This window comes from Eumetopias jubatus, unplaced genomic scaffold (genome assembly GCF_037043125.1).
Source record: "Eumetopias jubatus isolate StellerSeaLion01/CBP00866 unplaced genomic scaffold, mEumJub1_p1.0 scaffold_13, whole genome shotgun sequence".
In the NCBI taxonomy this organism is placed as follows: domain Eukaryota; kingdom Metazoa; phylum Chordata; class Mammalia; order Carnivora; family Otariidae; genus Eumetopias; species Eumetopias jubatus.
The window spans coordinates 81,062,454-81,089,629 of record NW_028274819.1 but is presented as its reverse complement, the minus strand read 5'-3'; the positions used below and the strand labels follow the sequence as shown (position 1 = coordinate 81,089,629).

At 34.3% G+C, this 27,176-nt stretch overlaps 1 protein-coding gene and 1 pseudogene across 1 annotated transcript in view; one reads left to right on the top strand and one right to left on the bottom strand.

The window, feature by feature from the left end:
• Positions 1-27,176, bottom strand: part of CNTN5 (contactin 5) — a gene marked incomplete at its 5' end in the record, with an annotated part of 571,224 nt that overhangs the window by 397,853 nt on the left and 146,195 nt on the right. Inside the window, one exon of the mRNA XM_088017513.1 lies at positions 149-352. Within this exon, the coding sequence (XP_087873639.1) occupies positions 149-352 (204 nt within the window). The remainder of the gene's footprint in view (positions 1-148; positions 353-27,176) is intronic.
• LOC114221530 (V-type proton ATPase subunit D pseudogene) lies at positions 12,204-12,942 on the top strand (annotated as a pseudogene).

Sequence of the window (27,176 nt, the reverse complement as noted above, 5' to 3'; positions counted from 1 at the left end):
TAAGGTATACAAAATCTCAGACTAAAAGTGTAGAACTTTTAAATATGACAATTAAAAAAAATATTTGTATTAGGCTTACGTGTTTAGAAATACTTTATTTTTCACAGTTGAGGTGGCTGACCATTTTAATCCCTGCCATGCAACTTACCATCATTACGTAGAGTGAGTGGTGTTGGAGGACTAAGTACTCGAGCATTTGTCACTGTGTTTTTCACCAGACAAATGTAGCTGCCAACATCTGATGATTGGACTTTAGAAATATAAAGGTTGCCTGTCTCCTGGGAAATGAACCGCCGGCTGTCCTCCGCCACAAAGGAAGGGAACTCATTAAATACCCAGCTATAGATGATCTCTGAAAATACACAAAATTCAATTGTTGAAGGATACAGATTATTTTATTAACAGTCAAAGCTCAAACAACGAATTCTTTACTAAGAGTCAGATATCTTGCAAGACCATATATATTTCATTCAGATACCTATATAATTTAGTATTTTATGTTCAAAGGACTTTTATCCTTAATGTGTATAAGAAGATCTGAAATGTTTCTTAAGGATACTTAATATTTATCCATCCATCCATTAATCCATCCACCCATCCATCCAGTTCCAATGTGTGTTGAATGTGTGTTGGATGATTGGCACTATGATAGCACTGAAATTAAAAAGATGAGAGAGGCAGTTTCCCATTCTCAAAGATCAATCTAATGAGAGATTTACCCAAAACTATCAATCAATATGGAGTAAAGAAATGGAGATATGTACTCTATTGTAAAGAAGACATGGGCAAGGGGTACTTAAGCAATCATGTTAATCAGTGAAAACTACCTGAGATAAGAGACATCTAAGCTACTTAATTTACTCATTTATCCAACAAAATAAACCAGGCATTGTTCTAAGTGGAAAACAAAACAAAAAAAAGTCTGTGGTCTCATGGAGTTTTCATTATAGTGGGAAGAAACCAGGAATACACAAGTATATATCAAGTGGTGATAAGTGCTATGAAAAAAACTAAAGCATGTTAAGAGAGAGAGTGATAGAGATGAGAAGAACATGAGAATTTATGTTTTAAAAGTTTTCTCTGACTACTTGGTAGAGAAAAGACAGTGTGAAGACAAAGCAGGCATCAGAGGGAAAGCAAGAGGAATAATGCCCGCTAGCCTAAGAGGCTATTTTCAAAATAGCCATGAATGATAGAAATGATTTGTATTAGAATGGTAGTGGTAATGACAGTATTGGTTCTGGTAAAAATGTGGTTGTGAGGTTGATAGGAATTGCTGAGGATTCATTATGATATGTGAGAAAAAGAGTAGTCAAGGGTTTAGGTTTGGGGCTTGATTCACTGAGCAACTAGAAGAATATATTTGCTTTTACTGAAATGGGCAGACTACAGAAAGAAAAGTTCTTTGGAGAGGTAGGTGGAATAAAACTAGGAGTTTAATTTTGGCAAATAAAATTTGACATAATATCTGGTATCGTTAGAGAAATTGATAAGGCAATGATATATTTGAATCAGAAGGCCAAGATAAAGTTCATTCACACAAGGACTGGATGGTATGAACGGACAACCACAAACAGTTTTGTGTTATTGGGCTGAAAATTTCAAGGAAGGGAGTGGTTAAGAGAAGAAGTTGGAGAGATTAAAGGTAAATCCAAATTATTAAACAAAGATTAATATGGTGTGTTTATGTTATATTAAGGAGCTTGTGCTCAATCTTGTATGTAATGTGGTACCACTGGATGTTTTTCAAGAAAGGGTTGACATAGATAAATACATTAGTAGGTTTTTCTGGTGAGTCTGCAAAGGTTGGATTTAATTGCAGGAGAGAACAATAAGATACTATTGCATACTAAAGGTGAAGGCTGAAGTAATCTGAATCAGAACCATGATCATAAAAGTGAGAAGAAAGATGTTGGTCCAAGAAATATATCAGAGGTAAGGCAAAGAAAGAGACAAATAGTCCCACTCCAGGAATCCTTGAGTGACTGGGAAAAGAATGGTACAAGAGGTTTAATGGAAATATGCCAAGTCAAATTAGTTTAAGGAGAAAGATTATTGGTTCATTTTCAGGACATTTTGAGTTGGAAGTCTGTGAAGCAAATCTGGGTAAGGAGTTCTAGCAGTTGGCAAATATGTGTTCGAAGCCCAGGAAAGGAAATCTGAGGTGAAGGTTAAATTTGGGAGTTGTCAGTATATGGGTATAATCGAATCCAAGTAAGTAGGGGAGATAAATCAAGAGGAGTAGATATAGTGAGAAGATACTCTGGGAAGCACAAACATCTAAATAAAGGTAAGAAAATGTTCACAGGGTAAAAGAGAAGAGACTGCTAGAAAGATTCAAAGGGAATAAAGATAATGCAGTGTTATAGGTGCCAATGACTTAACCATTTCCACAAGATTAAATAATGTCAAACAAGGAAAAGGGCCTACTAAATTAAAGGAAAATGTTACTTAAGACTGGCATTTGGGATATCACTGAATGGCAACTTCAATAGATGAGTGGGGACCAAAGTCGGACTGCAGTTGAGGAATTAGAGGCATTGTGCATAGGTCTATAGCATTCAAATCTCAGTAAGTGTTAGAGTTACCTATATTATGATTGAAAGAGCAGATTCTAAGGCCCCTTTTCTCCTACCTACCATGAGCAGTTAAAAGTAAATTCATCAGTCTGGCTCTATATAGTTTTCAGTGGGGAGTCTGGCATTTAATCAGCCTTTCTGGATACTCAAGCAGTGACTTGAAGCTTATCCATCCATATTGAAAGTCAGTGTAACTAATTTTGAACTTTATATACTGATTAATTAACTTTGAATACCTTCTTAATCTATCTATTTAATTTTTTTTACGATTTAATTTTTTTTATCTTAACTGAATCAACATAATATGTACAGTAAAGGTAAATCATTAATTTTCATGAATATGTGTTTAAGAAAGGTGGTCTCACAGACTAACTTCTGAGAAGGGTCAGAAACATTTTCATAGACATTATCTTAGGCAGGTATACTCTATACAATCAACTGATAAACATTAAAATGGCGTTTCTTCTGTTCCCAAATTCTCCTCTTCCCCCATGTGTCTTCTTCACTTGGTTCAATTCATAAGAACTTCCAGAGGCAATGTACCCAAGTCTTGACTTGGCTATTTACAGATGGTTTAAAGTAAGCAAATATTCAGCTAAGTCTCTGAGGTTCAGTTTTCTCACTCAAAAATGAACATAGAATTACCTGCTTCATAAGTTTTCAAATAAGATAATTTAACCAAAAACTTGACACACAAGTACTTATAAAATATAAAAATTAACATTTCTGTTATCCCCTTCCCCCAAAAAATTGTTAGGTTAGGAGTTTTTTCTATGTATTTCACTTAAATATAAGGAAAACAGCAATGGAGACCTAAAATAACAGTGAAAGAATTATCGGTGTTTAAATATTAGTCTGTTTTCCATAGAAAATTTTAATAATGTTTGAATGTAATTATAAGCAAGATTTAGCCAATATTTATTACTTCTAAGGCATAGAATATAGTTGTAATAGATGCTTGAGAATTCTGAAATGTTATATTGCATTAATGTATAATTATAATACACATAACAATATCAAAACTTTCAAAATTTTAACAAATGTTTTAAAGCAAACTCTTTTTTATAGCTACAGTTACCCACTTGGTTGTCATTAGTCCACTTGATATTTTACTAAGAATTTATCAATAGTATCCATGTGGCTTTATTCAAAGAAAACACAGAATATAATTGAAATACTTCATTCTGTTCTCACATTTCTCAACTAGACTCTAAATTCAAGGACTTTTCACATTTAACAATATGAATTCTTCTAATTGTTATAATAAGAGTTCATTTGTTGTTCACACATAACACACCTATATTTTGATGTTTTTACAATTTATTTTAAATTGGATTTATTGGGGTTATCTCTATTTTTGGCTTATATTACTTGAAATTTAGGGAAAAAGAAAGCAGTGAACAATTAAAGACTATCATTCATTGAAATACTATTTCTGGGGGCGCCTGGGTGGCTCAGTTGTTAAGCGTCTGCCTTTGGCTCAGGTCATGATCCCAGGGTCCTGGGATCGAGCCCCGCATCGGGCTCTTTGCTCTGCGGGAAGCCTGCTTCTCCCTCTCCCACTCCCCCTACTTGTGTTTCCTCCCTCACTGTGTCTCTCTCTGTCAGAAAAATAAATTAAAAAAAAAAGAAATACTATTTCTGTTATAGCGCTTATGGAGTCAATGTTTTATAAAATATTTTTACAATAGGAAGAAAGTATATAAAATTAGCATGTTCTCAAATTTTACAGGTAGATGAGTATTTGGGGATTAAACATGCTTATTTAGTTTTTATAATAAATTTTCAATTTTGCATAACAAAGCATTTCATAATTCTAAGAAGGATAAAAAGTAGAAATGGTATACAATAGAAAAGCTGAAAACCTGAATTTGTATTGAATTTTCTCACTGTGGCCAAAATGGAAATATTGAACTGGGTTAAAACTTTTAAGATGGCTGCTTACTTTCTTCTCTTATAGGAGAAAAAACCTTATATTTTTCATTATCTATTTGCATTTATTTAATATCCTTCTGAAACTTTTCTTTAGTATCATAAAAAACAAGCATTAATTATATTTCTAGTAAAATATAGAATCTTCCTGAAGATTATAAAATTCAGGAAGCTAGTAAAACACTGTGGGCTTTGATGTCATAGTCTTTAGTTCTATATACCACTTTGTTTCATATAAATTGTACTTTGTCTTTAAAAGCATTTAACACAAGTCAATTTATTAAGTATTAAAATTTTAATGTAATCATTTCATAAACAGATTGAAACTGGTCAATTGTTATTTTCCCATTTTTAAAAGGTTCTCTTTAATAGCATGTTTAACTAAGACAATTGAAAATGTTTTAGAAGTTCTTCATATAATTCTTCAGAGTACTCCCTATTTTAGCAAACAATGACTACTTTTTGAGATATCCTGTGCATCCTAGCTTGGGATTGACTTTTATGTTAATTTTCACTAGTGCATTTTTGATACTATGTAGTAGTATACATTTGGCCAACCAGCTCATGACAGTTTGAGGATTTGGGTTCTCATGGGAGATTTTTTTTTATCTTTCTCCATGAGTCAGTGAGAGTCATTCTAGTTCACTGAGGGCAAAGCCAATTACAGACCTGACTTGGCGCATATGTTATTCTAACTTCCCCTCTCAGGCAGACCCAAAGACTTGTGTTTTATCCCAGTATGAACATTTACCCTCAAGCTCCTAGACTTAAGGGTCAATTTCCATGACACAAATAATCCACCTTGCTTCCAAGATTTCCTCAGGATTAACACTATTCCTCGATTTTAGTTAGGATTTCATCCCTCTATTTTAATTATTTGTTTTTGACACCTGGGGATTTCCATTTCTTTCTTGTAGTTTAGCTATATATTGAAATTTTCTTTATTTTACTCATCATTCTTAAAATTTTGGTAGTAAGAAAGTTTCTAGGTGGGCTTTATTTGTCTATTGTCCTAATCAAAGGTCCAAGTTTCATGGCTTTATGTCTTGCAGACTTTCAACACAATTGCTGTAACTGATTAGGTGTCACAAAACAGACTATCCTGTCTTTACTCCCCTGACAAATAAGATGATTACTTAAATGATATATTTCCATATCTACAGAGTATGAAAACAGGAGTACACATATGGGCAACAATGCTCATTTTTCATAACTGTAGTGCCATTAATGAAAAAAATGTGAGAAAAGGGAATGAAATTGCATACTGGACTCTGAAGTCCTTGAAAACAATTCAATGAGTAATCACATATGATTCATTTCAATATTCTTAAATAACTACAAGTTATAAAATAACCATTCTTCTTCCTAATAATGTATGTATACATCAGAAGCTCCAGGTCAAAAGATTTGGAGAGAACACAATGGATATGGCATCTGAGTTTGTTCACTGATCCAGTTAAATAAAGCAACTCTCCTAGGGAGCCTATTTTCTTTATCCTTGTCAGCTATAAAAAGGAAAACCTAAAAATCAGAAGTTTCTGTATTTTTATGATATATTCAGTCTTACGGTTTGTGGTAAAATTTTCCAAATGATGGGCTCTATTTACCAAAATCCCTGATCTTACCCTTTTGTAGTTACCCTTGTAATGTGAGGTTTAATGTTATATCTGTCAAAGAACTACAGTTATAATTTATTCTTTATTATAAGAATATAATTTTTAGTTTGCTTTTTAAATTGTCTTGTACTTAAAGTTTGATATAGTTTTGCATTAATTTTTACTGAATGATGCTTGGTAGAATATGTGTCATATGCATTTCAGTATTTACTAATTGCCTTGTAATTATATTTGTTTTCACAATTCCATCATCCACTATGACTCCTCTCCAACCCTTTTTTTCTTGATGAATTAATTGTTGTGAAGTTATTTGAATAGGGGAACTTTGTAAGTTACTAGCATAAACAATATGACTTTAAAAATTGGCACCTCAATTATTTTGTTTATAAAAAGCTTGCAGCCTTTGGGGTTTTGGAATCAATGATATCATGAAGTAGAGAATTGTCCTATTATCCATTACTACTAAGCATAAAGGGATACAACCTGGAATTAGTAAGAAACATCTTTTTTACATTGCTGATTTATACCTTCATTGTGATAGAAAATGTTACTATTAGCCACATGAATTACCCTTGGCAGGGCAGAGACTAAATCTACTTTTTTCACCATTATATTGTTAGAACCCCGCAGAAGGTGCCTGGCATGTATTTGCTCGATAAATATTTGATGAATAAATGGTCAGGATAAAAAATATCTATATATGTATTTTTATAAGTCTCTAAGTTTTAAGAACAAGAGTGGATTTTTTTTCACATTTTAAACTTCATTGGAAACTTTCTAAGACTTTTTGTATAGACTTATTTGGCCTTGAGACTATGAGTCAAAGATGACATTTGAAGTAGGGCTAAATACAGACACTGAGAAATAACGTAGGCAGTTTTAACAGTCTAGAATGTATTTTCTGTGAACAGAAGACAAAGGGTCATGTTTACAGAGTTACTAAGAAGTGTTTTTATGATTTATTCCACCAGGTAAATTAGACAAAAGTTGAAGGGGCATTAAATTTTGACATGGTCCAACTGCTCTCTCAGGTTAAAGCCTCCATGATGGTCAGTCATTTCTCTTGTGCTTGGACATGTTCACCTGACATTTTGTTGAGGAAGCTGACTCAACAGCTCAAGTAATAAATGGATCATATATAAAAATTTTATTGGCTGCTAGATTTAGGATGAGGACTGAGATCAAGATAACTGGAAGTGTCAACAATTAAGTAGCGATAAATTACTATACGAAAAACACTACTTAGGATATTGCCAGGGACTGGGAAAGGAACTAACTTGAGACTTTACTATGAATCACACACTTTACACTGTTTTCCAATCCCACCACCCCACTCACTGTTAGAAGGCAGAATCATGTGAATACGACCATGGACTTTGCAATCACAAAGATCAGAATTTCAGAGATGCTTGTGTGATCTACTGACTATGCATCTTTGGGCAAGCTCTTTAACTTTATTTAAGTTTTAGTCTTCTCATCTATAAAATGGATGAAATTATAGGTTAAATGAGATATTTTGAGTAAGGATAGTACTACAGAACTAGATGTAGTCAGTTATTATTATTGTTATAATCACCTTCATTATCAAAATTCTAGGGCTCAGGCAGGTAAGGAAACAGTAGAAAATTACGGCTAATTACATATGAGGAAAAATTCAAATTTGTCCAAGTCACTCTAAGCCTATATTTTATCATTATATCATACTGCTTAAATTATCATTTTTTATTATATTCTAAACTTTCTGAACCTCAGTTTCAGTATCCATAAAATGGTATAGTAAGGTTTATATTATATATTGTGCTAAGGATTATGTAACCCACTTAATGAGAATGTTCAGTATAACTACTCAGTAGAATAGCTGTTAGGTTGGATAAATGACCTAGTAGAATACAGTGCAGATTCACCTTGAACCTTGTACATTTGGATTTAATTTCTACAAGTGTCAAGAATTGCACTATAAAACATAGCTAAAGGCAAAAATTCTGAGAATAACAATAGAATAAAGCTGTCTACCTGACACTTGGTTAGTACCTAGGGAATCAAGGTATTTTTAAAGATGTCAAGAATATGAGAGAACATTTGTCATGTTTAAAAAACGAAATTGCTTCAATACAAAGGTAGGCTGTATGATTACTTTAAATTTCAGTTATCTTAGTTGAACAAAACAAAGTATTAACTCCTGTTTTTTTCAAAAAAAGTTTTGAAACATGTATTTCCATTTGTTTATTATTTAGAGTCAGAAGCAGCAGAGTTCTGCTTCAAAATTATGTCACCCAGACAAAATAAAATTTTATATGCATATAACTCAAAACACCTTAGCAAAATAAAAGATAAAGAAAAGAATATTTATAATAGAAACAGTAGTAAACTGGCATTCTCTCATGATCTGCAACTCAAATGAATCTGAGTAAGTGAATTCCAAGTAATAGAGTTTAAGTGATTACGTCACCTGGGTGACAGTAAGCTATTTTTACTTTCTCTGTGGACCGCTTCACACAGCAGAGGACTTTTTGTTTTTAAATCCCAAGAGCCCTGTGTCTCGATATAAAGGTCGTTGCTAACTCTTTTCAAAAGGCAACCTAAATTTCTTGCTTTGCTAAGGGGTTTTTAAGTTATTTTTATTGAGTTTTAAACTCCATCAGGTCAGGGATCAGCATTTACTCACCAGTGTGCTAGTCAGTGGCACAGGTTCAATTTAGGTTTAGAACTTTGCATTAAAAAGCATTCACTCTAGACTTCCCACAATTCATTGTCAAAGCCCAGAGACCCCAGCTCTTAATCAACAACAGAACATATGTACTCTAGAATTTTTCTAGGGAAGATCACCTTGATGTGCTTATCAAAAGTATGAAGAGTTTACCTTAAAGAAAAGACATGCATGGAGAATTACTGGAAGACTGTGTGAGCCATCCATTAGGCATAACCAAGGTAATTTAAATTTATTCTCATTAAATCAAAACATTAGACCACTTAATAATAATAACAACAACAATAGTGAAGGTCAGTTTTATAGAAAGGGAATCTGAGAAGGAGGTTCTTTGAATGTGGTTTATTGATGAGGTGTTCCCAGGAGAAGGAATTAAGAAAGGCAGGAAACAGTAAGGGGGAATAAATCAGCTAATCAAGGATGTGGTTCTTGCCAGAGATTAGTTTAAGACTAATCTCACTTGTGACTATGGAACACAAATTTAACTGCAGAATTGGTGAGTTTGGCAGTGGAAGGTAAAGAGATTCAGCCTTTTGTATCCTTTCCTCCTGCATCAGTTGGATATTGGCTGCTAGCTGTGGTAGATGAAGTGCCATGAGGACGCAGAGCACAATTCCTTAGATAAAGGGAAATTCTCTAGAGAAGGGGCAGATGCTGGATAGGCACTTTAACCAGGTAAAGGAGATCTGGGTGTGATACCAATAGCATCCAGTAAACTTGTATAGCACTTAGTATGTACCAGACAGTGTGCTCTGTGTATATTAATTTATGTAATCCTTACAAGAATAGGTAACTCAATTTTATGATGAGGAAACTAAGATACAGAAATCAAAACGACGAAGAATTCTTATTGAGCCTAAATTTTTATTTGAAAAAAAGAAAACCTAAGTAATAAGGGTTTCAAGTATTTGTTAGGTTGAGTCATATATGATATGGGGTCTAATTTTGCCAATTAAAACCTTGATGCTTCATAGTAACTAATCAGAGCAGTATTTAAATTCCATTCACCAGACAAAAGCAGGTTTCTGGATATTCTTATTAACTATTGAGTCACAACCTAATTAAACTGTCAAAGAGCCACACGAGTCTTAACTATGTAAAATGGTAAGGATGTGTCTTGCTGGCACAGAAACCTGCTATAAAATAGCAGCAGAGTGTGCCTAAAATGCAGATGTCCATGGGAGTAAAAGCAATATTATTGCATGATTACAAACATGGATACTTACTTCTTATCTCCTCTAACATTAGGACTTACAGAATTTTCCAAATATTTAACCACCCAAAAGTTCCATACATTATAATATTTATATTAACCAGTATTTTCTAGAATTAAAAAAAGTCCACAAGATGGCAGTGCTTGATGAGTAGAAAGCATTAATCTTGGGTAATATTCCAAAGGGAGAAAAATGGAAACCTTGATTAAAAAAAAAAAAGGTTTTTCTCATTTTTCTGTGTTATTCAGTAAAATATTCTATCCAAAAGGTATTTGTCATTTCTATACAATTAAAATAATTAAATTTTTTTAAAGATTTTATTTATTTATTTGAGAGAGAGAGAATGAGAGATAGAGATTTGAGAGAGAGAGAATGAGAGATAGCATGAGAGGGAAGAGGTTCAGAGGGAGAAGCAGACTCCCTGCTCAGCAGGGAGCCCGATGGGGGACTTGATCCCGGGACTCCAGGATCATGACCTGAGCCGAAGGCAGTCGCTTAAGCAACTGAGCCACCCAGGCACCCTAAAATAATTAAATTTTAATTTAGTTCTATGTATTGAAAGAAAAAGGAAACTAATAAGGTAAGTATTCAAAACACTCAATATTTTTTATTGATGGTGAATTTTTAAGATATCTTTACCTCTTTTAATTTAATGCTATGCAAGTTTTATGGTGCAAATTTGAAGACTTATTGAAGGATAAATATTAACAGAAACAAATATGAGTTTTATGATTTATCCCCCTTCTAGTAGGTAAATCACAGAGGACAAACCTCTAGAGTTGTGATTTCCCTAAGTTTTGCATGTTAAATGTGGAATTTTGGTTGTTTTTAAGTTATATTTATCAATAGGTGCAGTAGAGAATCTTCAGGTCACATAAACCATTATAATAAGATTCTCTCCCACTCAACTTCTTACGCTCAATGTAATTTTTCATAAACGTTCTTTGTGCTTTTACGGCTTAACTAATGCTCATTAATCCTTCATGCAAATCTTCAATGAAGGTAATTTATTTGTCACATTCTCATGCACCATATAGAAATAGTGGATATTGTCTATTTATCAAAAGGCACTGAAATGGTTTATTTTCTGCTCTGGAGGTTTGTCCCTATGGCTCACCTGTTTCAGAAAAAAAATCCTAATCATAAAATACATATTTATTTCTGTTGAGATATAATCACTATAATAAATCTTCAAATTTCTATTTGTATGAATTCATGTAGCATGAAACTTTTGGCTAGACATTTTTTAGTTGATTGTTTGAAAAAATAGAAATGTTCGTATGATTTATACCAATAATATAAATGGTACAAGAACTATTTGAAATGTATGCTCTTTCTAATTCTATAAGGGATTTCTGCAAAAGTCAGGTGGTTTTTGAGTTTCATAATTATATTTACATATATTTACATTTATAATTATCTTAGCTTCCAAGTAGTCAATCTTTTCAAATTATCATCAAAATCTATTTATGAACTAGATGTTATGATAAAGTCCAGTTTGAATAATAGGGGTTTTTAAACAATTAAAGAACACATTTTAAAATGGGAATATGCCTTTTAAAAATTAACATCATTAAAATAATTGTGACCATTATTGTGAGCCTAATATTCATGTTAGATACAAATGTTAGATATTCATGCATGCATATACTTTTGACATAAAAGATTAAAATGGGAAAAATATATTGGTTATCCCTGACTTAATTACTTTTCCATATTTTCCCTTATCTGTTTTACTTATTTGCCCAGAAGTTTTCAGTTTTCTAAACTGGCTTTTCTTTGGTTAGTGCCCTACTGCCTTAAAGTTTAACAATTCTAATTCCTGGACACAGAAGGGATTTACTTCTTAAAAACCCAACTTGTTCAGACTTATTTGTTTAGTATGGATTACTTAGATATTTTCCACAAGTGTGGGCTTTATTATTGTTTTTTTCCTTCTAAACCTGTTTCTAGCTTATTGATTAATTAATAATTCTGGTGATAGACTTAGTGATATTTTCCAAAATCATAAGACTAGTAGGAACTATAATAGTTGAAATAAAAATACTATAATTTCAACAACCAGCTGACCCCATAGAGGAAGATCCTGTGGCTGGAGATTGTTGGCAGCCACAATTGCCTGGTCAGGGAACCGAGCCGAACTATCACCATCAGAATGTAGGGCAAAGACCAAATTAAAATCTTTCCCTGATGCATGGCACAGACCATCATGAAGTCTCAGTTAAAAGGAGCACAGACAGGTTCAAACCTCCTGAAGAAAAAAAAATCTGATGCCTTAGCTTTGATTTCAACAGATCCTAAAGAAAATAATAGGGAGTAAAATGCTGGGTGAAGTGATGAGAGAAGCTGCCTTTTCTCTTGCTGAGGCCAAGTTCACAGCAGGGGACTTCAACACCACAGTTATCCAAAATGTAAATAAAGCCCTAGTGAAGATTCTAGCTAAGAAAGATAATGTAGCAGGTGTTACTTTGCCAGTGTTTGAACATTACTATGAAGGAACTGACAGTTATAAACTGACTGGTTTAGCCAGAGGTGGGAAAAAATTGGCTGAATTAAAGAGGAATTATGTCAAAGCAGTGGAATTACTGATGGAACTAGCTTCCCTTCAGACTTCCTTTGTTACTTTGGATGAAGCTATTAAGATAACCAACAAGTGTGTAAATGACATTGAATATGCCATCATTCCCAGGATTGAACATAGTCTTGCTTATATCATCAGAGAGCTGGATGAGAGAGAGCGAGAAGAGTTCTATAGGTAAAAAAAAATACAGAAGGAAAAGATTCTTGAGGAAAATTTGGAGAAAGACCCAGAGCAATGGAAGGCAGCTGGAGAGGTGATGGATCCTGTTAATCTTTTGTCTGAAGAGAAGGATGAGGCTCTTCTGTTTGAATAACTTTTCCTGTTCTGGGTCTTTCACAAGCCCTAACATGGCACCATTTTAACTCACAATGTGTAGGTTTGGTACGTGTAGCTATTTATTTTTTGGCCTAAGAATTTCATTGGTGGTAAAGTTTCCCTGGGTGTTGGTCATGGGAATACCTTTGAAAAATCATAATTCAGCAACCATTTATCAACATGAGATTTATAGACACTTCAGTTTTCTAAACTGGCTTTTCTTTGGTTAGTGCCCTACTGCCTTAAAGTTTAACAATTCTAATTCCTGGACACAGAAGGGATTTACTTGCAGAATTTATTCTGCAGAAGTGGTACCCTACTCCATTTTCATCTGTTATAAGTGATCTGCTTACCAAGCATATTAGGAAATTCTTCTTAGGAAACAGCAGTGGCCTCAGGCCAACTGTCCTGTAGCACCCTTTGTTCCTACCTGCTCAAACACCTTGGCACTGTCATCTAAGATTGCTGCACCATCCTTGTGTTGCTGTTGTACTTCTCTTAAACTTTATGAAGCCTTCACTATTTTTTCTTGCATGACAGGTCTTTGTTCTGTCTATCATGGGAGTTCTGACAATTTTAATGTGACTATGGTATAAACAGTAAAATGACTTAAAAATGAAAAAAAAACTATAATTTCCTTGCAACCCAAGGCAGTTAAAAAATATAGTTTTAGAAATAGAAAACTATATGTCTATAGGGATTACTGCAAATTCCAAGAATACAAACCAGTTGTTTGGTGGAAACGGCTGATTTAGGAAGTTACTGTTAAAGGTAAAAATAAGAGTCTGATTTATAGGGATCACCTGAAGAAACTTGTGGCTGCACACAAATTGCTTAAATGGAACTCAAGAAATATCTTCAATAAAATACTAGCGAACCAAATCCAGCAATACATAAAAAAAAAAAATAATTCACCATGATCAAGTGGGACTTATCCCTGGGTTACAAGGGTGGTTCAATATTCACAAATCCATCAATGTGATACACCACATTAATCAAGAACCATGATCCTCTCAATAGATGCAGTAAAAGCATTTGATAAAGTACAACATCCACCCATGATAAAAACCTTCAACAAAGTAGGTTTGGAGGGAACATTTCTCAATACAATGAAGGCCATTTATGAAAAACCCACAGCTAATATCATGCTCAATGGGGAAAAACTGAGAGCTGTGGTCGGGAAAAGACAGGAATGTCTACTCTCACCACTGTTATTTAGCATAGTACTGGAAGTCCTAGCCACACCATTCAGACAACAAAAAGATATAAAAGGCATACAAATCAGCAAGGAAGAAGCCAGGCTTTCACTATTTGACATGATACTTTATGTAGAAAACCCCAAAGACTCCACCAAAAAACTGCTAGAACTAATACGAATTCAGTAAAGTCACAGGATATAAATTCATGTACAGAAATCTGTTGCGTTTCTGTACACCAACCATGAAGCAGCCGAAAGAGAAATCAAAGAATCACTTCCAGTTACATTGCACCAAAAGCCATAGGATATTTAGGAATAAACCTAACCAAAGAGGTGACAGATCTGTACTCTGAAAACTGTGAAACACTGATTTAAAGAATTGATGAAGGCACAAAGAAATGGAAGGTCATGATTGGAAGAACAAATATTGTTAAAATGTGTAGGCATCCAAAAAAGTCTACACATTTAAAGCAATCCCTATCAAGATACCAACAGCATTTTTCACACAGGTAGAACAATCCTAAAATTTGTATGGAACCACAAAATATCCTGAATAGCCAAAGCAATTTTGACAAAGAAAAGCAAAGCTGGAGGCATCACAATTCCAGACTTCAAGTTATATTACAAAGCTGTGGTGATCAAAACATTATGGCACTGGCACAAAAATAGACACATAGATCAATAGAACAGAATAGAAAACAGAGAAATGGACCCACAACTCTATGGTAAATTAATCTTTGACAAAGCAGGAAAGAATATGCAATGGGAAAAAGACAGTCTCTTCAACAAATGGCGCTGGGAAAACGGGAAAGAAACATGCAGAAGAATGAAGCTGGACCACTTTGTTACACCATACACAAAAATAAATTCTAAATGAATTAAAGACCTAAATGTGATACAGGAAATCATTAAAATTCTAGAGAAGAACACAGGCAGTAATTTCTCTGGCATTGGCTATAGCAACATTTTTCTAGATAGGTCTCCAGAGGCAAGGGAAACAACAGCAAGAATTTCATCAAGATAAAAAGCTTCTGCACAGTGAAGGAAACAATCAACAAAACTAAAAGACATGCTGTGGAATGGGAGAAGATATTTGCAAATGACATATCTGATAAAAAGTTAGCACCCAAAATATATAAAGAACTTAAAAATTCAACACCCAAAAAACCCCAAATAATCCAGCTAAAAAATGGTCAGAAGACATGAACAGACATTTTTCCAAAGACATACAGCTGGCTAAAAGTCACAAGAAAAGATGCTCAACATCACTCATCAGGGAAAAGCAAAGCAAAACTACAATGAGATACCACCTCACATCTGTCAGAATGGCTAGAATAAAAAACACAAGGAAAAACAGGTGCTGGTGAGGATGTGGAGAAAGGGGAAATGTCTTGCACTGTTGGTGGGAATGCAAATTGGTGCAGCCACTGTGAAAAACAGTATTGAGGTTTTTCAAGAAGTTAAAAATAGAACTACCAGGGCACCTGCGTGGTTCAGTCATTAAGCGTCTGCCTTCGTCTTGGGTCATGGTCCCAGGGTCCTGGGATCAAGGCCCACATCAGGCTCTCTGCTCAGAGGGAAGCCTGCTTCTCCCTCTCCCATTCCCCCTGCTTGTGTTCCCTCTCTCGCTGTGTCTCTCTGTCAAATAAGTAAAATCTTTAAAAAAAGTAAAAATAGAACTACCCTAGGATCCAACAATTGCAGTACTATGTATTTGCCCAAAGAATATGAAACCACTAATTCAAAGAAATACATGTACCACAATGTTTATAGCAGAATTACCTAAAATAGCCAGATTATGGAAACAGCCCATGTGGCATCCGTTGACTGATGAATGGATAAAGTAAAAGTGATGTATATATATATATGTATACACACACACACACACACACACACACACAATGGAATATAACTCAACCATTAAAAAGAATGAAATCTTGCCATTTGCAATAACATGGATGGAGCTAGAGGGTATATAATGCTAAGTGAAATAAGTCAGAGAAAAACAAATATCTGATTTCATTCATAGGTGGAATTTAAGAAACAAAACAAATGAGCAATGTGAAAAAAGAAACAAATCAAGAAACAGACTTTACAGAGAACAAAGTGATGGTTATGGGGGAATGGGTAAAATAGGTGATGGGAATTAAGGAGTTCACTTGCTCTGATGAGCACTGGGTTTTGTATGGAAGTGTTGAATCGCTATATTGTACACCTGAAACTAATATTACACTGTATGTTAACTGGAATTTAAATAAAAACTTAAAAAAAGAAATACCAGGATACATCATAGTAGAAAATGGGCAGAGAAGGAAGATAATTCTTTTTTTTTTTAATTCTAGTACTCATTCCTTATTTTTAGTGGAAGGAAAAGCTTAAAATATCAGTGATACTAACACTGATCATAGTAGAATGAAATGAGATGTGTTAGTAAGTATCCAGCTTCCTATTTAAACTAGGACCTCTGTGCAAGAACTAAGCCACATAAGACTCAATTCAGTGAGCACATGAAAGGTAATGTGGCACAACAGAAAAGTCATGGACTTCATACCAATGCAGAAATGTGTTTGAATGTTTTCACCACCACCCAAGCAGCTTTGTGGTCTTCACTAATTACCTGACTTCTTCAGTTCTGTTCATTAGCTATAAAATAATTATAATACCTAGCTTAGAAAATCTTGGGAGAAATTTCATAAAAAGTGCTAACATAATTTTAGGAATATAGGAAGTGTTCATAAGTGGTTATCTTTACCTAAAATGCTAGTATGAATATATATATATATATATTTGTGTGTGTGTGTATAACTTTATGTTCACCCTCTTTGCAGAATCAATCTAGCAGTCACTCTAAAAATCTTAGAAAACATTTAATCTTACTTAAAAATATATTTATGCAAAAATGGTGTTTGACTTTGCATGCCAGTGATATACCCATATACTATTCTTGTTCCAATTTATCATGCAACATATAGATTATGTAGAATTAAAATATCTGTGCATTTTATACTCTATGTTGTCCTGTAATATTCCCATCTCACATCAAACTGGAATTTAAGAGTAGTTTTACTCTATTTATGTCATATGCCTACTAATAGATTTTCAGTGACTCTCTCGTATGAGACTTTTTCGTGAGATTTCAAATGTATTAGTCTGTTCCACTCTTATACCTCAACCCATCTGTTTCTTAACCGTCCAATATTGTTTCCAACTCTTCACAATAATCAAAGCTTCATCTTAGGGTGATTCTTAAATCAATATGTCTCTTATGTTATTTACCTGGACTAGAATTTATTCTCAACTTCCTTCTGCCCAGTTACATCCTAGACACAGCCAAGTGCAGGTGTCATTTTTTTGAAGAAGACTTCAGGAGTCATTTTAATTTACAATTAACTCTTTTTTTCTGAAATTCTATAGACATATCATTAATTTGTGTCATAATTTACTTGGAACAGTGAAATTTGCACCATTTTCCCCAACAAGATTATTAATTGTTCCCCCTTTCACTTGCAGAAATGTTCCAGTTTGATTGTTAAATAAATTATATGGTCTCCCTACTCTTTAATTATCATCCACAAAACACATTCCTCCTGTATCAGTACTATTTCTCTCATTGTTTTCTGTTTTTAGTGTATATATCATCTTCCCTGCCAGATTATATATTCATCTAGAGTGGGGCTGTGTCATATGCTTACTGTACAAATAATGGTATCTATTTACAAAGTTAAATTACTTAAATTAATTTATATTTAGAAACTTTAAGACATATGTCATATTTCTATTAAATATTGTTGGGGATATCTTGAATTGCCTCAAAGTGTTATCACATATCATTGGTCTAGTCATCTAAAATAGTTTCCAACTCACTATAGTGTCCAGCAAGCAGTTTATAAATCTCTTTCTGATGATGAATGTAATGTTTTGTTATTTCATCATTAGTGATATCAGATGTTTTCTTATATTATTTCTTTAACCTTTGGGAATAGAGTTTTATAAATTCTATAAGGCCCTATATGAGTTTTCCCCTGCTATCTCTTTCTCCTATCTCTTTAGCACCATTTTTCCTTTCTTCAATCCATCTCAGCCACACTGGCCTTCATGTCAATTTTCAACTTAAGACATGAACACTATTTTTTACTTTAGTTTGAAACATTCTTCTCCCAGATACTTGTGTGCTCACAACTTCTTTCACCTCTCTGCCCAAATGACTCCCTCTGGGCAGTTATCCCTGACTAGCTTATCTAAACAAGCTCTATCAAATAATTTATCTCTTTCTCTGTGTGTGTGGGTGTGTGTCTCTCTCTGTCTCTCCATCTCCATCTCTATATCTTATTGGTTGAGTTTTCTTAAGGCAGGAACCTTACCTACTTTGTTTGCCACCATACACTTCAGTATTGTGAAAAGTGACTGGCACGCAAAATAGAGAATGAATGCAATAGTGAAAATGTTTCCTACTATGTGTCATAACATAAATCTTTTGGAAATTAAGATATTGGGTATAGTTTTGGCCTTTATGAAGTAATAAATAAAATAAGTCAAGTGATTTTATTTTATTTTTAAAAATTGTTTTTAAGATTTTATTTATTTATTTGAGAGAGAGAATGAGATAGAGAGAGAGCATGAGAGGGGTGAGGGTCCAAGGGAGAAGCAGACTCCCTGCTAAGCAGGGAGTCTGATGTGGGACTCGATCCTGGGACTCCAGGATCATGACCTCAGCCGAAGGCGGTCGCTTAACCAACTGAGCCACTCAGGCGCCCAAGTCAAGTGATTTATGAGGAAGCTTTTTCAGAAGGCTTGGGAATATATGCATTCTATTATAGATAGATAGATGATAGATAGATAGATGATAGATAGATAGATAGATAGATAGATAGATAGATAGATAGATAGATGATAGAAGATAGATAATGTGATTAAAAACATGAAAGGAGCAAAAATCAATATTCTAGTCAGTTGGCTGGATTCTATAGGGCCAATTCGTTTGGTATAAAGTAAATAGAATTTATGGAAGTAACAATATAAATATTAGTTGTTTTCACAAATGTTGGAAGTGGGAGAGGAAATGAAGGAAACAATTTAAATGATGAATTAGGAGAACCTATAAGCACAGTTCTATTTCTTTTGTTTATTTTACTGGAGACTATTGATTCAAAGTTTGTGGTGAACGCTTGCTAATAAAAACCATGGCATCCTTTTTTTTTTTTTATTAGTTCTTTTGCTGTCAGACCACCATTTTGGGATTTTGCCTCTTTATACAGTTTTTGCCTTATTACTTTTAACTTAGCCTGAGCTTTTGTTTTAATTACAAAGAAATGCTGTCAAAATGAATGCTTAATCTACCTGGGTAAAAGAGCATGTACTTTCCAGTGGTGGATCTTTACTATAGAATGGCAACAACACATTGATTTTATTAACTCTCTAATGAAGTCCTCAAATAAGATTAACACAATTTTAAAACACAGCATGATAGCTGTGCTTTATGCATGGGCAAGCACTCTCCTACACCAAGATTTCCACCAGTGATTGCATCAGAGGAAAAAAATGAAAATGTGTATGTGGAAGGTGACCAAGGAGATCTTAATAGTGCTGGCATTGTTGTGATACTATGCCTAAATAAATACCTTATGATTAGATAGTGTAGCAGTATCTTTATGAGAACACTAGGTTGCTGGCCTATATGAGGCCATTCCAATTTTAATAACTTTGAAATACCATACTTTTCTTTGTTCATCTCCTATAGCTTTCCTTTCCAGTTTTTCTTTTATCAAATAGTAGTTTATTAATTTATTCAGTATCTTTATTTCTGAGAGTACTCTCCAGTAATACTAATAATTTGAGGATCTAAAAACTAAACTGTATATATTGTATAAACTTACTGCTTCTATAGAATTTTATCTTAATGCAGTAAGCTTCCTATGATCTAAATCAAGGTTTCTGAATTTCAACACTATGGACATTTATGGCCAGATAATTGTGGAAGACAGTACTGTACATTGTAGGATGTTTACCAGCATCCCTGGCCTCTACCCTCTACCTACTACATGCCAATAGCATTTTGTAACCCTTTCCTGCCCTTATACCAGTTATAACAATCAAAAATATCTTTAGATATTATCAAAAACCCTCTGGGAGTGAAAATCCTTCCTCTTTGAGAACTAATCTAGATTAATCTAGAAGTGATATATCCTGGTTAACCAACTTTGAGTTATTTGGTATTTACTGTATTTCTTTCTATTTCATTTCATAAATAATTAGATATGATAGATATAGATGATAGATGAGAGATAGATGATAGATAGGTGATAGATAAATAGATTATAGATAGGTGAAAACTAGCTGCTTTAATTTCAGTTTTCATTTTATTTTTAAAGACAGATTACTATGCCTCCTTCATGATTTTAGGTCTACAACATACATATGTAGACTAGGTATTCAGTAAGTTTTGCTGAATTAAATTAGAATTAGGGCCCATTCATATTCACAGCACAGAACTATAAGCAACATTATTTACTTTTGATTTAATGAATCAAATACATCTGAATATTTTGATGTTTCAGGCCATTTTCCAAATTAACTGTCAAAATAAAAAAATATGTCAAATAGTGGGTTGAATATATATCAACACAAAGGTACAACATGGACACCATCAGATTGTCATTTTTCTCTTCATGTAAAAGTGTATAAGAGTGTAGAAGAAATTTCAGTTACATGAGTTTTACAGTTGTTTGATTCTGCATAATTAATTTACCTTGCAAACATACAGACCTGTAAGTTATGTGTGAAATCTGAAACAATGCATTTAATTTACTTCCTTTACTCAATCATTTAAAGTCCCCTCGATTTTTAAATAATGAAATATGTTTATTTAATTGTATTAAAAATTAAGTCCATATAAGTTAATTCAAAATAATGAGAACATAATGCAAATTTATTGTAGACACAGGAGGAGGAAACAATTTTAATAAATATTAAAGTACATGAGATCTGAGTTAAAGAGAGGATAAAGAAATTGCTTTCTTATATTATGAAGAAATTAGTTTCTTAAATTAGAGAAATTTCCAGATTATTAAATCATTGTTTTAAGGCATTTTATTAGATTACTTACAAGATTTTATATTTTTTACAGCTTTTTAGACTATAGCAGTTATTGTAGAAACACTGGATGTTTGATAAATCAGTTCATGAGATCGTCTACTCTGGGAACAGCTACACAAATGTTAGTGTTTACCAAAAGTAATAAATCCTAAGAACTCATAATCTAGAATGAGTCAAATCATGTATATATTAATTCAGATACATGGCAAGTAATTTCTTTCAGTTGGAATTCTAGTTTTTAATTTTTTAAACCTTGCCTTCACCACTTACTCTCTGTGTAACTTTAAACAAGGTACTGAATGTTCCTCAGTCTTTGTTGCCCTGTTTGAAAATAGAGATATGTTTTCCTTCGTATTATATAAAGATTAAATAGAAGTGACTTAAGTGAGGTACATGACTTGATATTTGATGCCTAGAAAACATTAGCTAAATGAAATTATGTGAAATCACATTATTAATTTAGAATAGTTTTAGCTAAAGAAAATTTTTGAGACAGGACCAATCTATATATGAGTATATAAATTTCAAAGTATCCCAACTCAGTTGTCATTGAATTAATAACGATTTTCTTTCATCTGACTTGACTTAAAATAATTCAGGGCTACTACTACCTTCTTTCACTTCCCATTAGATGCCTTTATTCCCAAAGGAGATACAAAATCTGATTGTTCCAAAGAATGCAATTTTCTTTTACATGTCACGTAGTGTTTCAGTACCTTTAAATATAGTAAACACTCACTACGTGCCAGGTATTTTGCTAACCATTCTCTATTAATTGTAATAATATTAGTGGTCATTTCAATTTTATAGAATTAAAACTAAGGATCGATACAATTAAGTAGATTTTTTTCTGTACAAGACAGAGAGAAAGGGACATGAGAATAGTTACAACCAGAATCTCAGGGAATAATTACAACTATGAACCCTGCCCTGATACAGGGTGCCACTTGGCCTATGTAACTGCAGATATGGAAACTCTTACGTATTAGCACAGAAACTGTGTATTAGCATAAATCACACTGCCTTCTCCATAAAACCATTCAAAATCTGAGTTCTTTATTTCTTTTGTTGGATCTCATTCTTAGAAAAAAGAGACAATATTTATTTTAAAAACTTTAGAAACCACTTGCATGATACAAACATTATCCCAAAACAGAAGGCAGGGTGCTACATCTTTAACAATAGGTTTTTGGAAATTTTCATTTTCTTTATTAAACACAAGGGAAGATACAAAATATAATGATGTGTATTTTCTTTTTTAAAGATTTTATGTATTTGTTTGACAGAGACACAGCGAGAGAGGGAACACAAATAGGGGGAGTAGGGGAGGAAGAAACAGACTTCCCGGGGAGCAGGGAGCTTGATGCGGGGCTCGATCCCAGGACCCTGGGACCATGACCTGAGCCAAAGGCAGATGCATAACAAACGACTGAGCCACCCAGGCGCCCCATGATGTGTATTTTCAATGCAGGCTAAAACCCTCTACAGTTTTTTGCTGCCTCATTCAGTTTCTAGATTAAAGACTTTCTATTAGTTAAACTTCAAACTGAAGTGTTGTAACATTTAGGAGTATCAGTTTCCATGGGAAAAGCAGAGCTGCTATTGCACTATTTTTCCATCTTCCTGACCTGTTTAGCAAGCTTCAGGCTGCAGCTGCCCACAGGCTCAGAAAGAGCTTACGTCCTAAGGGAAAAGCAAAGTTCTCAAGTACATTAAAAAAAAAAAAAATAGCCCATAGTTTTCCCTTATCTTTTCCCCTTCTGTCTTTCTCTTGTGTCCAATATAGAACTACTGAAATGGCACCCAGAATGATCCTTGTTGACATAACCTGGACGGCAGCCCAGGAACACATCCCTGAAGCACAGTTCTGTCGCTGCCAGTAATTCTTGCCTGCATCGGTACTGTGTTAATTGGGCGAGGTCAGCCAGTTCTCTCTCTCTAGATTTTCATTTTCCCTGAGGGGAAGACTGGTTCCAATGAATGATCCGCCATGTCTAAGGGCACTCATTTTCGATGCTTGTTAGCTTAATGCCTCTTTGCAATGTATAAGAACAGCATAAGAGAAAGCATTTATATTGCTAACCTCCAGACCGGCTTTGCAGAGCAATCTTGGGTCTGCAGCTCCTAACAGCTGACTTGCCTTCTCCCCATCAAACGTGGGCATATTCTAATTAGATTCGCATGGTTTATTATATTTTATGGGTCTAAAGGAATTCTGCTTAACAAGATGTTAAAAAATTGAAAAGTCCATCCTAAATATACAAACTTTGAAAGATTAGAGAATAGCTAAAGAATCTTTTTCCCTCAGTATTTTCATCTGAAATAAGTCAATCAGAGAAAGACATGTATCATATGATCTCACTGATATGAGGAATTCTTAATCTCAGGAAACAGACTGAGTGTTGCTGGAGTGGTCGGGGGTGGGAGGGATGGGGTGGCTGGGTGATAGACATTGGGGAAGATAGGTGCTACAGTGAGCGCTGTGAATTGTGTAAGACTGTTGAATCACAGATCTGTACTTCTGAAACAAATAATGCAACATATTTTAAGAAAAAAAAAGAAAAAGAAGAAGATAGCAGGAGAGGAAGAATGAAGGGGAGTAAGTCAGAGGGGGAGACGAACCAGGAGAGATGATGGACTCTGAAAAACAAACTGAGGGTTCTAGAGGGGAGGAGGGTAGGGGGATGGGTTAGCCTGGTGATGGGTATTAAAGAGGGCACATTCTGCATGGAGCACTGGGTGTTATGAACAAACAATGAATCATGGAACACTACACCAAAACAAATTATGTAATATATGGTGATTAACATAACAATAAAAAATAAAAAAAATAATATGACAACTTATTTTTTGTGTATTGTGTTAACTTGATTAATCTATGCATGAGCTTAGTCCTGTACCTCTCATATAAGAATTCTATGCATGTTTTCTCTTGTTTGTTAATGAAAGAATAAGTTTCTATAACATTTCCATGCTTTGTCTGTGTTGTTTAAGAAGCCCACATTTAAGACAATGGACTTCCATTCTCCCCAAGGCTGTTTTATTTATATGGCGAGACAAAGATGACAGTGGTGCTTTTGATTTAACTTTCTTTCACTTTCTTAGTCACATCTGGCTGCTTGATCCCTAGAGACTATTATCCTTCATGTGACTTGACCCTCGCTGGGATACCAACAGATCAGCGGGCTAGAGAGAGATAAGGCTATGATATTTGATATTGCTTGGGCTTTTTAATAAAGTTCACATATAACCCTTAATGGGAGAGACTGGATTTTTTCTCTAGTCCAAAAATGCTACTTGCAGCTAAACACTTAACAGCAGGCAGTGTCTTTTTGAAGAAAGGAAAAGGAAAAGGTGAAGCCACTCAGAGGATTAATTGGATAATGCTGCCCTAGTTCCTATTACTCTCTGAAGGAAACAAAACAAAACAAAACAAAACAAGCAAACTATATATAGTTTTATAACTTCACTAACTGAAACATCTGAAAGAAAACTCACTGGATATTTGCTTGGGTAACATGCTAATTGCATTTTTAGGGAATCAGCCAATGGGCAGACAGATGTTCATTTCTGTATCTCCTGCTCTTTATCATCCTTGGTAAAGATTTTTTTTTTTTTTCCACTTCGGCACACGTCTTCAGCGGGAGGTAAAAATAATGACTGTGCCTTCTGAACATTGAAGAGAGGCTGGAGCTGTGAAGTCGGAGCCCTTCTGCTTTGCAAAGTATCCTCCTTGAATAGGTTTGATAAAGGAATAGGAATCTTTATTCTAGATGGAAGGACAAAATGAACCTAGAGAAGGGCAGTCAGAACACAAATGAGGGAAAGGCAGTGAATGCCCTTTCCAAAACTAAAAGAGAATTAGATTCCAGTGAGGTAGGATGAAAGAGGAGCCAGGGAATACAACTGTTCTTCCTGCTCCACACACAACTTCCTCTACATAGGACTAAAACGGTCCAACAATTTGGAGTTCAGAGGTTTGGCAAAGTGTAATACTAAACAAAGCAAAAGTAGACTAAGAACAGAGCTTCACAACTAGTGCACAGATGACTAGATGAGGCTAAGTTAGAATACTGCATTCTTTTTGGAGGGCATTTTGACAATACTTATAAAGGCCATGACTGTTGATTCTGTCACAAGGAAATGCCACCTCTAGGAATTTAGTATAAATAAATAATTTAGAATATACACAGATATCTATTAATGTTCATTGCAAAAACTATTTACAACAATAAATCTCTTAAATACTCAAATTTCAAACATCAAGGTCAAGGTTAAATAAGTTATGTTATTTTTGGGGAATACTATGCAGTCATTAAAATAACATTGGAGATTAAATAATTTTGACACACAATGATTCCAATATATTTCTTACTGAAAAAAGTCTAATCCTTAATGCCATAAGGCATGTATTGCCTATAATGAATTAATTTCTTTTATATTCATTTAGAATATTATTACCTATGTACCATCCTTGAAAGAACTGAGAAAACAAAGCTTAATCTGTTTATAGAATTCTTATTGAAAAAGACTAGCTTCAACACTATTTCCAGGTCATATTTTTATAGAATCCAAAGAATATCAGGATGTTATTGACTGATTAATCTCCTATATCTTACAAAATCAATATAAACATATATATAAAGATAAATATGGGTTGGGGATGGGGAGCCTGGGTGGCTTTGTCGGTTAAGCAGCTGCCTTTGGCTCAGGTCATGATCCCAGGGTCCTGGGATCCAGTCCCACATCGGGATCCCCCTGCTTGGTGGGGAGTCTGCTTCTCCTTTTCCCTCTGCATGCTGCTTTGCCTACTTGTGTTCTCTCTCTCTCTTTCTGTCAAATAAATAAATAAAATCTTAAAAAAAATATATGGGTTGGGGATGTACTTTCTCCTTTCTTGACTTTATTACTTTTGTAACATAAATGTTTGCATTTTCCAGAATAACCTACATATATATATACACATATGTAATTGATATGTATATATCAGTCATTAGGGATTATTATCAATTTTGTTTGAAAAATTGTTATTATAATTATTTCTCCTACTTCTTTGAAAAGATTGGAAGTAGAGAAGAAAGTGGCAATAATAATCTAGATAATGTTTATATACATGGGATAAATTATAACAACTATATCTTGTGTGCATGGTCCTCTAATATAAATTGGAATTTTTACCAACTGTCAGTTGGTAATTAAGCTGAAACATATGCCAACTAATATGTGTAGTTGGTTAGAATTTAAAATGATTCTGTATAGAGGACTGCATAGATATAACAAAACTCTTTGGGTTAAAACAAAGATTTGTCACATAAAATAAAGAAAAAGAGAGTTCCAGTTTAAGATGATGACATAAGAAGACTCTGAACTCATCTCCTCCATGGAATACATCAAATTACATCTCTTGATGGAACAGTTCCTCCTGAAGAAGAACTGAGGGCTGACTGAACACACAGTAAACAACCAAAGACAGAGAGAATGGCAGGAGAGGCAGAGACACAGTAACAAAGATGACCCTCATCCCCAGTGCTGCAAACTGGAGAGATGGTACTGAGGGACTGGGACTAGATCCTTTTGTCCTTGAGCACCGAAAATAACCCTGCAGTTTAAAAGAGTAGCATATGAAAGAAACAACACTAGAATTCTGCCAAGTGGCAAGGAGCTGCAGGGAAGCTCTTCAAGTGAGAGGGACTGGGGAACAGCATGGTTTTCATTCCCAGTCACCTTGGAAGTTTGGACCAGAGCAGAGTCCAGACACCATGCCCGGCAGATCTGTTCTTCTTGGTGGGCTTGCAGCTTCAACAAGTTGCCCTGCTGGGGCACAGAAAAAGACTATGGCTTACAGGGGCTGGACAACTGCAGGATTATTTCTTCTGTTCCACCTCAAGGTCCCAGACTGCAGCAGAGTCTGGCTGTCATAGGGGTAGCTCCAGACTCCATAA